The 14,435-nt window shown below is 31.0% G+C and overlaps 1 protein-coding gene across 1 annotated transcript; it reads right to left on the reverse strand.

Annotated features, from left to right (window-relative positions):
* Positions 1–1,940: 1,940 nt before the first annotated feature.
* On the reverse strand, positions 1,941–12,975 carry LOC134718726 (CD109 antigen-like). Its single transcript, XM_063581415.1, has 12 exons — positions 12,897–12,975; positions 12,484–12,634; positions 11,394–11,468; positions 10,018–10,192; positions 8,306–8,517; positions 7,702–7,848; positions 6,893–6,958; positions 6,330–6,439; positions 4,825–4,972; positions 3,789–3,891; positions 2,808–2,895; positions 1,941–2,066 (listed from the first exon to the last, which is right to left on the reverse strand). The coding sequence occupies exons 1-12, from the start codon at positions 12,899–12,901 to the stop codon at positions 2,063–2,065; spliced, it is 1,284 nt and encodes a 427-aa protein (XP_063437485.1). The 5' UTR covers positions 12,902–12,975; the 3' UTR covers positions 1,941–2,062.
* Positions 12,976–14,435: the final 1,460 nt, after the last annotated feature.

The raw sequence follows: 14,435 nt of genomic DNA on the forward strand, positions 1-14,435 counted from the left end.
ACTTGCAAACACTCTATTTACTTCCTTTTTTCCAAAATTGCTTCAATGTTGAACTACCAAAAAATTTCTCTGTAATTTCAAGAATGGTTTTATGGTGGGGGAAAATAGTTAATACCATTAACAAATAATATGCAAAGTTTCGCAGGATTGAAACACACAACTTCGTTACGAAAACACCATTCTAAGCTGTATTTTTTCCGAAAGAGACCAATACATATTTTATTAATGTGACAAGATTTATATACACAATGCCTTTTGCTCAAAATATTTTGTAACAATACACCTTTTAGTATGACTTATATGCATTGTGCCATGTTTACTCATGCTTGTTGAACGGAACAGATGAAATAGTTGGACTTTTATAATTTTGTGTTTGAAACTACATTTATATAATAAACATGCAAATTTATTTAACAGAAACAAAATAGAAAAGACATGAGACACTCATGAGCCATTTATTATCTGTTCTGTTTGTTTTTTTGTTAAATTCTCAAAGACTAGAATATGGCTGTCAGAACAAAATCTTCTCCTAGACCGATTTCTAGCTGCGTTATTCATACAATGCTTGTGTAACTATCTGAAGTTTGTATTTACCTTTTACTTTTAAAGATGACATATGCAGCTAACCACACTTGTGTTATGTAGGAAAACATTCTTAATGAGCATCTGATAAAAATAATACAAACTGAACATAGGCAAACCATAACATGGTGCCTATTTATGGCCAGCACAATTTTATAACTCGCTTTTGTCCAATGTTTCGTTTTAGCCTTGATTTCTGTATCTGTATATGTTGGAATTAGACGGAAACTTAATACCAGATCTCACAAGGTAAATTCCATCAAATTCCGTATACTATACCAGTGCATGACAGGTTCTCTTACAGATAATTGTTTGAAAACAATTTTAATAGAAGTTGTTTTTATCTTTTAAATTTTGTCTTTTTCTGTTGGTAATTGATAATGATTCAAATAATGCACATAGAAATACCTCTAGATTTCAGAGTAAGCATTTAATGGTATTTCATATTTTTTGTTAATTTTTTTCCTCTTTAAAAGTTAAACTTTTGATCGGATCTTCCAATAAATTACAAGCGTATAAATCGTTAATCATTATTGTAATAATTCGTGGAGGTCAGTTTCATTGGCGAGGGAAGCAGGAGTGGATAGCGAGCCATCGACCTATTGTAGGAAAAATTGACAATTCTAGTCAATTAAGATTGAATTCCGGGGCATCCTTCCATGAGCCTGATTCGAACTCAAAATGATAGTGTTTAATGATTTCGAACTTATAACCCAGTGTTATAAGGCTAGTGATACTGTAGTTTGTCAACTATTTATAGCCCTCGGCCATCGAGACCCTTCCATGTCTACTACATTTTAAAACAAGAAGATGTGGAATGATTGTCAATGAGAAAAGTCTCCACAAGAGACCAAATGACACAGAAATTAACAACTCTAGGTTAATGTACGGCCAATGAGTAAAACTAAACAATGAGTACAACTCATACTGCATAGTCAGCTAAAAAAGAACTAAATGACTAATGAAAGACAATTCAAGCGAGAACACGTATAACAAGATTGATATATAAACTATTGAACGACTACTTAATATAAAATAACAACAAAAGTAATAACAACTAAAATACAGGCTTCTCTCTTTTGACTGGCACACATAGAATGATGCGAAATGAAAACGTTATTGTATGATCAACCCTGTACCTAACCTGGGACAATACGACATTTAAACAATCAATTATAGCCAAGCTATAACATATCAAATAAATGTATAATAAATATAGTAATTAAGAAATGTTGTATCTACGATGTATTTATTTCTGATTGGTGACCTGATACATGGCGTAAAAAAGAAAATTATAACATTTTTCATGCGTAAAGAATTCATTTTTACTAAAGAAGTTAAATACAAAAGACCTGGAGTTTAACATTTAATTTTCTTTATTTAACACTATATATGTCATGTATGTTTAAACTTGTCTCCATTTGTAATCAATTGATCAAGCAGCATAGTTGTGTTAGAGGCCATCTTCGTCAATAGTAAATCATCTGAAAAATAACAGATCAGCATAGACCAAAAGTGTAAACAATAATTGTAATTGCTCGTATAAAATATAGGTACAGACACATAATACATTGATATGTATAACTTTTGACATAAGCTGTGTGTATAATTTGTCGACCAAACACTAATTATGGAAGGTTAAAATCAGACAGTGCAACTTGTTGTTAAATATATTGATTCATATAAACTTTTCGCTAATACAATTCATGACAAATCTATTCTAATAGAACACTACTGTGTTGAAACATTAAATAAAAGTAGAAAAACAAGAAATAATAACAAAGGCGTAAACCACTTAACAATTTCCACATCGCACGCTTCACAATTTTTCCATGAACGAATAACCATTCTCTAATGCACAACACCTTATTTCTTATTGTTCATTTCCAAATACACCACAACCGTTTTATGAGAAAGTTTCACTTTTCATTGGCTGATTGGATTGATAGATACATTTACTGATATTGAGCCTAAAATCAAATACTTTATTTACTGTAAACAAAACTTTCTTTTCTACCTCAGGACAAGATTACCTTAGTTGTATTTTGCAAAACTTTTAGGAATTTTTAATTCTCAATGCTCTGCCATATTCGTACTTTATTTTGCCTTTTTAACTTTTGTTATTTGAGTGTCATTGATGAGTCTTTTGTAGACCATTCGCGCGTGTCTTGTGCAACTTCAAAGTTTTAATCCTGATATCTATGAAGAGTTTAATAATTACTTACTGTCTACACTGTGAACACGGTTTACAAATGTCACAAATGCTAGACTTCTGGAGAATACCAGATTGATAAAACGTAGTAAACTGAAGCTCTAAATATAAAAATGATTAATCAACATAATTTGTAAATAAATGTTAAAAGAACACAAATGTGGCTTTGATATAGCTTACACATATGACTTTGTAGACAAAAATTATTGATAACGCAAATATTGAAAGTATCTCTTGTACCATGCTTTGGGTTTAGTATGACGTCCACTATCACTGAACAGTACACATTTTTGTTAAGAAGCCAGCTGAGGACACCTCCGGCTGCGGAAGACTGCACTGATGACCCACTCTATGGTGGGATTGTTGTCTCTTTGACACATTCCCAATTGCCATTCTCAATTTTTATTTGGAGTAACATTCATACAACGCTTGTAGACACAAACTAAAGTCTCGTTTTGGTGAAAGTTAAGTGGAAAATGCTTTATTTTAGTGAATACAAAAGGCCTTGATTCACTGCGTGCTGATATTGGCAAACTCGTCACACACGTAAATAGGAATCATACAATAAACTGTCAACCTACTATTTATTCACGCATTTTACAGAGAAAAGCATTTAGTCTACTTTACATTTGTCAATAATTTAAAACTTAGAAAATATAACGAATATTTCCTGGTTAGAAATATTCAAAGATTAATCCTTTATTAAAAGGCGATGAAAGTTTAACTCAGTATATACAATGATTATTATTCAAAACTACAATATACTAGATTAAAATTCATCAATCGGTCGAAATTCAACAAAAAAACAACACAAAAATACACCCAATTTCTATAAACCTTATTAAACAACGCGGCCGGATAGGTGATAAACTTGCATGGGGATGAACACCGTTTTTCATCGTCTATAATTTTCTAGTCAGAGTTAAACACCACTACTGACGAGCATATTGATATACTATTATAGATTAAATAACGTATCAGTGTGTTTACGTACCAGGTTTATAGTAGTCGTAAACTTTAACCACAGATGGTTTCGTTTTTGCTACCAATCCTGTACGAACGGCTTTCATTTTGATGCAGACTGGATAACCTGATATCTATAAAACAAGGTTATAATGTAAGAAAATGTAAGTTTTAATAAATAGTTCGAAAATAGTAAAAAAAACTAAAAAATATTATTATCTCGTCATTAATGCAGGGTGGATGTAGATTCAGAACAAATAATAATGGATCATCTAAATCATAGACCTTTTCAAACATAATATTTCGAATTGCATTGTAACTACATGCATTTGTTTCCAAAAGTGATTTGAGGGAGCAAACACAACTTGCATTACAATTCGCCTTCTCATGAAAACTATATATGATTGACAGGTCGAATGCATAATATCGAAATAACTGCACTGACTTCCTTGCAATGGAGCAATTAACATTTCATAATTCATTAGTCCGCATTGCCAAAAAAAGATTTGAATTATCGAGGAACACTCAGGAAAAAAGTAAAAATTATACATACATGTACATATATTAAGAACTAGACTTTCAAAAAAGGTAATAAATACTCTATACTAAATTTCGCATACAATTTTGCACAAGCAATCTCAATGAAAAAATATTTTTTCTAGTGAAAACTTCTCCTGAAGAATATACATGTTTTAGATCCATACTTTTAAAAATATAATTGCATGCTGTTTTACTCACTCTCGACAAAGGTTAACTCCCTAAAGGAAATGTCTTGTGTCATAGCGACAAAAGAGCTTAATTATGATTATTTGTTTTAAATTGTGCTTTAGTTCTCGTACTGATTTAACAACAGAAGTATGATATTCCACAAGACTTTTTGAATTGCACATGTCTAATTAAAACAATAAAGTGCAAATGGTCTAAGAGGATTTTAATCACAGTTTTCATTAAACAAAAATCTTCAAAATTCATCTCGATTGCTTTTCCAACAAGATAACACACTTTAATTTAATCTCGCTACATCCATCCTTATTTTAACCATTGAAAGTAGTGAAACTATAAATTACCTCATCAAAATATAGTATAAGTTTCCTATTTTCCACCTCAATCTTCTTAAGGGTTGGAATGTGAGTAATTTCATCAGGGTTTGCTTGAAACCCAGTCGGAATTCCAATTTCTAAAATAGCCATTCCACTTTTCCCTCGCCTTAGCCATCTGTTTAACATATAATCACATTGTATAGGCATAGATTACCTTAGCCGTATTTGGAACAACTTTTTTGAATTTTGGATCCTCAATGCTCTTCAACTTTGTACTTGTTTCGTTTTATAGATCTGAGCGTCACTGATGAGCTTTATGTAGACAAAACGCGCGTCTGGCGTACTAAATTACAGTCCTGGTACTTTTGATATCTATTTATTGCTTGTTGACAGAAGTACAGGTGACCATGGTTTTTTTCTTTCTTCGCTTTGCTGTCTCATTAAGGTAACGGTATACCTTTCTTTCTTTATTTTTTTATTTTTTAGATATAAATTTGAAATATTTAAACACAAATCCAGTTGTAATGTAGCTTTTTTACATAAAAAAATGCCTTTAACAAGTCAGAATATGAACGTTGTTTTCCAATATTTTAATGTGGTTGATGTGGATGACAGGAACATTCTAAGTTTTTCATCTTTTTTTTATTTCGTTTTTTAATATTGTTGATTTTGTTTTCCGAGTGTCTTTTTATAGTAACTAATTGTATGAACTGTCATCGCTTTGCCATGTTTCGATAATATCTTCTTTGTTTACAGAGGTAGTTTGAACATTTTGTGTACCAGTGCATTTGTTTAAATGCTAGTTATTTGGGTTTATGGATTCGAACAAAAGCTAAATATTGTAATGTTTATTAAACTAGTTAATCGAAACAAACTTTGTTTTATGTTATCCTTTAATACAACTTGAAAACAATACAACATAACGCCATGTGTCCAAAGTGTTTTTTATAGATTTGCCTTACATTTATTCCACGCGAACGCTGAAAGCCAAACAATTGCGAATTAAAGTCGGAACATTTAAATGTGTTCTTTTCGGACAAATATGCATTTTAATGCAAGGTTTTGCAGTTTGTAAAGACTGATAAAGTTGTTGATGAATTATTAGAAATATTATCAAGTCGTACTTAAGGCAATGTAGATGTTTGTAAATGCACCAAGTAAACTGAACATTTGAAATGTGTGCTTGTTTTTTTATTAATTTTTATTAATGTAAACTTAATTCTAAATATTATCCTTTTATTCTATTTCAAACAAAAATAAAATAAAAATTCTGGTAACATATGTAGATATTAACATGTTGTTATATGTTTACATTCTTCAAGTGGTTTAAGAAAGAACATTAATTTATATTTATAAACCAATGTTGTTCAAACGATTTAGCTATGTCTATATACAAAGGTTTTATCGATACATATTTAGATATTAGCATGTTGCTTTACCTTTTCAGGCTTTAATTGGTTTTAGAAAGCACTGTTTATACTATTTATAAACCATTTATTTTTCAAAGGAATTATTAATATTTACATACATACTTAACACACGTATTTGTCTCTAACACGACAAATGTTTCCTGATCAATGTTTACAGACACGTGAAACGCCTGGGTACCATGACTTTGTTCAATGTTGTAATGAACAGAAACCTGGATATAACAATATAAGACAGTTAAAACACATGTTAGTGATACACGTATATACAGTGTAAACTGCATTATCCGACACGTAAGTTTTCCAACATCCTTCTTTGAAAGACACAGTTTCTATCTATGATTGTTTCAGCGGTATCTAAACTGCACAATTTTAATATTATTTTGTTAACAACTAAATATACCAACATAGATAAATATCTTAATTACAATATCATAACAGCAAAAAACCTGAGTTTTCCGACACTGCTTAATCCGACATTTTGTCTGGTCCCTGAGTGTGTCTGGTTAGATTGTTCACTGTAAATTGACATCGAAATAACAGATCAGACATGTAATTAGGATTTGTTTTTAGTTTTATATCTATCAAACTATTCATTGATAAGAATTCAAGAATCAAATGCATTTTCAGTACAATATTTTAAGGAGTATAACTATAATAAATATTACCTCTGCAAGAGCAGTTCCCTCTCCCGTGGCCTCAATCAGTACATTTTGTGGATATGGCTTTGGTAACTAAAGAAATAAAACCACGGTGACTTAACATAATATGTGCTGTCAATATCTACTCAAGAGAAAACAATAATCTATTAAACATTTTAATTATACATAATTGAGTTGTTGTCTGGCGTATGTACAAAATTTAGTCCTGGTATCTATGATGACTTTATTTGACAAGTTTCCAGTTTCCATTCTCAATTTTATTTTAAAACGGATCGATTGCTTTTGTAAACAATTTGGTTTGTGTGGTATTTTCAAACTCCTTTTTAAAAGGACATGTTATTGTTGTCTGCTAATATTTACAAAATTCTTCCTAATTTATTTCGTGGAATTTAATTTTTCAGAGTTTATTCAAATAACCTGTCAATTTTGCATGTAAGTGCTGCGATACAAAACTTATCCTAATTGTGAAGTTTTCCAGCCAGCCGAAAACATCATTGCATTGAAAGTTAAAATATGACTGTCTGAAGCGTACATGTGTGATTGAAAAAAGTAAAATCATAAAAATACTGAGCTCCTAGGAAAATTCAAACCGGAAAGTCCCTAATCAAATGGCAAAATTAACATTATCAAAAGCTCAAACACATGAAATGAAAGTCTTATTTTTGACTTAGAGCAGGCATTTCCTTATGTACAAAATGGTGGCTTGAACCTGGATTGATAGCTATCTGAACCTTTCACTTGTATGACATCAAATTGCATTATATTGACAAAGAGATTAAATATTAACTTCAAGTAGGAATAGAGAAACTGCTTACCTCAATAGTCTGCAAAACGAGAGCATTTGCAGAATCAACCGTAAATTGTTTGGAAAATTTTCCAGCTGTGATTGAAATTAACATGTCTCTATGCTGCGAACCAAACAATCCAAATTCAGTAATGGCCTCTAATGCAACTACTGTATCCTGAAATGATAGAAACAAAGAACACGACAGGTAATACTGAAAATGAAATTTAGACTGGAAATGGGGTATGTGTCAAAGAGACAACATCACGACTAAAGGTCAAAATTGGGTCTTCAAAACAGTTCGACATTATCGCACACAGAGATTATCTTCTAAATAAAAATGTGTATAAGTTAACCATTTTATTTTTTTAAATTCAAAACGCAAATGCAACGAGGCAAGAACAATAATTGTTTTTTAACTAAGCGTGTCATTGTTAATTTAACACTGACATAGCTTATCATACTTAGACTTTTATGCTCATTATATTTCTAGAACAGAAAAAAAGCTTGTCCAAATATGTGTTTTTTAGAGAAAAAAAAATAATGGTATTCCATATCCCCTCAGTGGCTCAAATGCCTTGCAATTAATAAAATATAATTATTTTGTATCTTCTCAAACTATTTCGAACAAATACCTGTGATGATGCAAATCCACCATTCGAATTTCTTTGCGTTATTATCCATTTCATAACATGATACCCATCTAAAGGTAAATTACGTCCTGTATATGCAAGAAGAGCATACGCTGATGTCTCAATATCAATTGAAGTTGACTGCATGTAAGATGATGACCATGCATTCCCGTTTGATGATGATAAAGATGCGTAGGTCCAATATTTCATATCATCTACATGAGAATAATTTATTATAATATGTTTTCAAGTGATAAAGATAATAACATAATGTTGAATGCTGTGTCCCTGTTTTTTTTTACATTTTACCTGTTGATCTTTTTATTATGTTCACACATCCTTCTCAATATATTTGAATTGTATACGACAAATTATAGCTTAAATAGCTATAAAATCAGCTTCAATCCACCGTTTTCTACGTAATAAAATGCCTGTACAAAGTCAGGAATATACAGGTTGATATCCATTCGTTTGATGTGTTTGATCCTTTGATTTTGCCATTTGCTTATGGACTTTCTCTTTTGAATATTCCTCGGAGTTCAGTATTTTTTGTGATCTTACATTTAATTATCCGAAAGTAGCAAACAATTTACAGAGTTAGTGTATTAAAATATCATTCGTCAATAGAAACTTGTCTTTCCCGCCAAAATTTAAAAACAAACACGTCGTAAATGCAATTTAGAATTTGTTAATGAGGTAAAAAGGTAAAATTACATGAACAACACCAAATAATATCCTTATTGATAATTTGATAATGTGTTTGATTTTTAAAACAGAAAATGCAAGCAGTATACGATTACTAAACCATTATAAATGTCAATTTCATAATATAAACGAATTGATTTCGATTCATAAATGTGTATGGATAAAATATGTGATGTCTGGTTAGGAACATGTGTTTTAAAACAGTGACTCTTTAATTAGATGTTTTGTTTACATAGACAAACGTAATACATTTCATAGATATAGGAAGATGTGGTGTGAGTGCCAATGAGACAACTCTCCATCCAAATAACAATTTAAAAAGTAAACCATAATAGGTTAAAGTATGGCCTTCAACATGGAGCCTTCCTTTTACCTCTTACAGCGGCATGTGTTTAAAGAGACCGACGTAATAAACTTCATGTGTTCTTACCTATTACAACGGCATGCGTTCCAGGAAATAGACGTAATGAACTTCATGTGTCAATTCACCTTTAACAACGACATGTGTTCAAAGAGACAGATGTAATAAATTGTATGTCTTCTTATCTCGTACATGTCTTACAACAGCTTGTTTTCCAAGAGACAAACGTAATTATCATATGTTTTCTTACCTCTTACAAAAGCATGTGTTCAAAGAGACAAACGTTATGAAACTTATGTATTCTTTCCTCTTACAACAGCATGTGTTCCCAGACACAAACGTTATGAATCTCATGTCTTCTTACATCTTACAACATAATGTGTTCCAAGAGACAAACGTGATGGATTCCATGTCTTCTTACCTCTTACAACATAATGTGTTCCAAGAGACAAACATGATGGATTTCATGTCTTCTTACCTCTTACAACAGAATGTGTTCCAAGAGACAAACGTGATGGATTTCATGTCTTCTTACCTCTTACAACAGAATGTGTTCAAAGAGAAAAACGTAATGAATTTCATGTCTTCTTACCTGTTACAACAGCATTTGTTCCAAGAGACAAACGTAATGAATTTCATGTATGTTTACCTCTTACAACAGCATGTGTTCCAAGCTTGTTAAAGATTGCATCAAAAGATAAACTGTTCCGTATGGCCAAAGCATAACTAGTAATGGCTAAGCAGTAGATGTCGTTAACTGTATAGATATTAGTTTCCAGAAAATGTTGAGCCTTCGTAACAGCATCAGTAATTGAATGTGTCATCTATAAGATACAATGTATAAAAAAGGTAAAATGTTAACAAGTATTAAAAATTTCCAATAAGATGACATAACCCTACATACAAAAACATATATGAACGTATCTAGGGATTGCATTGAAGCATTATATTTCTTCATCCATATATCTATTTCTATTTCACAAAGGGTGATTTTGTGAACTTCTTAATCGAAATTGAGCGCAAAATATTTACAGAATGAAATCTTACGCAAGACTATATTTCTTTTTTTTCTATTTCTGAGTTATTCGGCTAACGCTAATGTTAAAAGTGTACACGATTTAAGCATATTTCAATAATATATTTCAAGATTCTTGTATCGGAGGTGGAACTTGAGAAATCTTATGCAATTAGTTCATATTAATATTTCATCTTTATAAGGATTGAATCTACAAGTAAAAATCTAACATAACTTTTATATTAATTGACTATAATAACGATAATGATTTCTGTTTAGTTTCATCTGCGCAGGCAGCTTAAAAACAAATAATATTCACCATGATAAGTGCTTTTTTTTCAACCATTATCAATAGTCAATTGCTATGCAATAGTAATTAACACAGCAGTGTTCATTATATGACGAGGTTTAGCTTGATATAAAACCAGATTTAATCCATCATTTTTTACATAAGAAAAGCCTGTACTAAGTCAAGTTTGTGGCAGTTGATATCCAATCGTTTGACGTTTTGATCTTGCCGTTGGTTTACGGACTTTCATTTAAGGACTTTCCTCTGGGTTCGATATTATTTGTATGGTACTTTTACGTAAAATTATATAGTTTTGAATAGTACAGATCTTCTGATAAGCTTTCCGTTCAAAGACATGGATTTGCCAACTGAACCTGACACTTACATCTTTTTTATGATTTACTCATTAAAAGAAAATTTAAATTTAAATCATAAGGAATTTGCTTGTCATAACTTTCGAAATGTAGTGCATACTTTTAGATAACCAACAACGAAGACACAAATCTTTTAGTAATTTCTTAAAGGAAGTATTTTCGTTGGTATTCGAGAAAAAGTACCTTTCCTATTATTAAGAAACATTCACTCCTTTTTCAGTATTATATTTTGCATCGTCTATAGCTATAATCCACATCGATACATGTTATAGTACTGGCTGATGCATTAGGTACACACTTGAATAGTACTTTAACCATTCTGCAATATGGTGTCTATAATAACCTACCCCTTGCAAATGTAAATTTTCCTGTAGAGCAATTAACACAAATGCAGTCAAACTTATTTCATTTGCTGTTTTGTCCTATAAAAGAAAATAGTTATAAGATCATATAAGAATAAACAAAAATTAATTGAATTTAAGATACAACGCTTACAAATTAATTTTAAGAAGAATCTTACATGCGTTTCATACGTGCATTTCGAATCAAAAATGTCAAATACGGATTTTAGGAGCGAGGAGGAACAGCGATCCCCTATACACATTAAACATTTTAACGTCATGTATGGAAAATAAGATTAATTTTGCAATTGAAATTAAGATTACACGAATTGGAACTATTACTAAATGGTATATAATAAATCATAGTAGTCTTTATTGCTTGTTTTTTGTTTGTTTGTCGTTGTTTTCATCTGATCTGGAAGGGAATGGTAAGTCCGGTCTTTTGTTCAGTTAAATTACCTGAAATTATTTACGTGTATATTCAGAATACTTTTGTGAAGAAAAAATGTCTACAAAAGAGATGAGTGCATCTATCACTGCAATTTAAAACTTTCTTGTTCTTTTGGAATTTTTCAGTTATCTCTTTCATTGGGCATATATTTTCATGTCTGACCTTGACACAATATTCCAAAATTTGCGAATTCAATTACCATTTACTTGGTTGATGGTTGATGGTTTCTTGGAAACTATTTGATAAAGCTCGTTGCAAAGGGAATATTATAATAGGTTTTTTTTTTTCTGAAAACTTCATCATTTGAACTTTACCCAATAAAAATTAAGACTGAATGTATACCCCATACTAACAGCCCCATGGTGCTACATGTTGAACCAGCTTTTCCTATCCTTTTGGAGCATCCGAGATGAATTTCATTGGATCTTGCTGTATCTTTGGGTTTTTTTGTGTCGATTTCCTGGACTATTGTTTGCTTTGCATCAATTTGTTGTTGTTATTGTTGCCTGTGATACAGATCTTAAAAAGGTGGGTTTTTTTCATACTAATAGGAAAAGCTGATTATATAGTTACTGCAGTTAATATAAATTTTCTTAATCATAAAAAAGGACTTTTACGTTAAGAAGGTAAATAAAAAAATCTTACCTGCATATAGTATGTATACATTGAGCCCGGAAATGAACCATCTGATAACTGATGGGATATGATCCATTTGACTGATTTGATAATAACATTATCATCAATAAAAATATGCGTCTTTGCTTTTTGAAAAGTCTTAATAACATAAGCTGATAACCTATAACAGAAAGTTAAAAACATCGAATCTGAATTTGATTTTGATTACCTATAAACTTAATATATTAAGAATTTAAATTAACAAAAAAATCTGTCGTTTAAAAATTATAAAATGAAAACATTTGTAAGTACAAAAAAGGGAACCAGATAAAAAAAATAGTAAAAAAAAACAACATTACATTTTGTTATTTATTTTGTACTTTTGGATTGTTATATCTTTTCTTACTAGTTCCTGTATTTCACAATAAACAAAAATAACATACCACATATTTCCATGACTGTCAGAATTACCAAATGCACTAAAAGACCCATCTGTACGTTGGTATCTTAATTCATTTTGGTATCCTTCATCATAAAAAGAAAGATTAAGATACATTGTTTTTAAACTTTTTCCCATTTTGCAACATATGTTCTAGCTGAAGGACGCTTCCGGGTGCAGGAAATGTTCTCGCTACATTGAAGATCTGTTGGTGACCTGCTGCTGTTGTTTTTTCTATGGTCGGGTTGTTGTCTCTTCGACACATTCCCCATTTCCATTCTCAATTTTAAAATGTATGTTTTGTCTCTTGATATATGATATGTCTAGATTGAATGAAATAATGGAAGGAAATGTTAACGGATGCTTATTTTTTGAAGTTTTTGAGTTATTGTATTACAACTCATATACAAATAAGAGAGTAACACCCAAAGACTATTATATATAGTATGCATTTTTTAATTTATCTCATTTGAGTTTGACAATATATTTCATTTTATTTATTATAATGTGATTTAATATTAGTTAATAATATTTGCTACTCTGTTTTAAAAAAAAAGTTTTTTGAAAAGATTGATATATTAATTGTTATACTGGAGGGAATTAGATAAGCAAACAAAACCGCTGGGTCGATCCAAATGCTTTTTTTTTTCGAAATATAAGCAATTGAAAGTTTTGCTGTTAATGTCCTTTCAAGATTTTTAATATTGGCACATGTTTTCATTCATAAACTAGAAATAAATAAAAGAAATTCACATCTCAAATAAAGTTGTGAAAAGAAAAATAGAGGTTAGAGTGCAAAATCTTTCGATGGCACTACCTGAAAAAAGCCAGAAGATTCCGAATATCTGGCAAAAGTTTTAAAAGAAGAGAAGCGAACATTCTGAAGCGTATGTTAAACGTAAAGCATGTTACATTTTACTCTTGCTTAAACTGACAAATAGCATTCTTGTTTGGAGAATTTAGAATTCTGTGGAAAATAGTCCTGCTGAAATTTAAATTGAGAATGGAAATGGGGAATGTGCCAAAGAGACAACAACCTGACCAAATAAAAAAAACAACAGCAGAAGGTCACCAACAGGTCTTCAATGTAGCGAGAAATTCCCGCACCCGGAGGCGTCCTTCAGCTGGCCCCTAAAAAAATATATACTAGTGCAGTGATAATGAACGCCATACTAATTTCCAATTTTACACAAGAAACTAAAATTAAAATAATACGAGACCAACAAAGGCCAGAGGCTCCTGACTTGGGACAGGCGCAAAAATGTGAGATCTCAACCCTTCCCCTATACCCCTATACCTCTAATCAATGTAGAAAAGTAAACGCATAACAATACGCACATTAAAATTCAGTTCAAGAGAAGTCCGAGTCTGATGTCAGAAGCTGTAACCAAAGAAAATAAACAAAATGACAATTATACATAAATAACAACAGACTACTAGCAGTTAACTGACATGCCAGCTCCAGACTTCAATTAAACTGACTGAAAGATTATGATTTCATCATATGAACATCAGGCACAATCCTTCCCGTTAGGGGTTTAGT

The sequence above is a fragment of the Mytilus trossulus genome, chromosome 5, assembly GCF_036588685.1.
Source record: "Mytilus trossulus isolate FHL-02 chromosome 5, PNRI_Mtr1.1.1.hap1, whole genome shotgun sequence".
Classification (NCBI taxonomy): Eukaryota; Metazoa; Mollusca; class Bivalvia; order Mytilida; family Mytilidae; genus Mytilus; species Mytilus trossulus.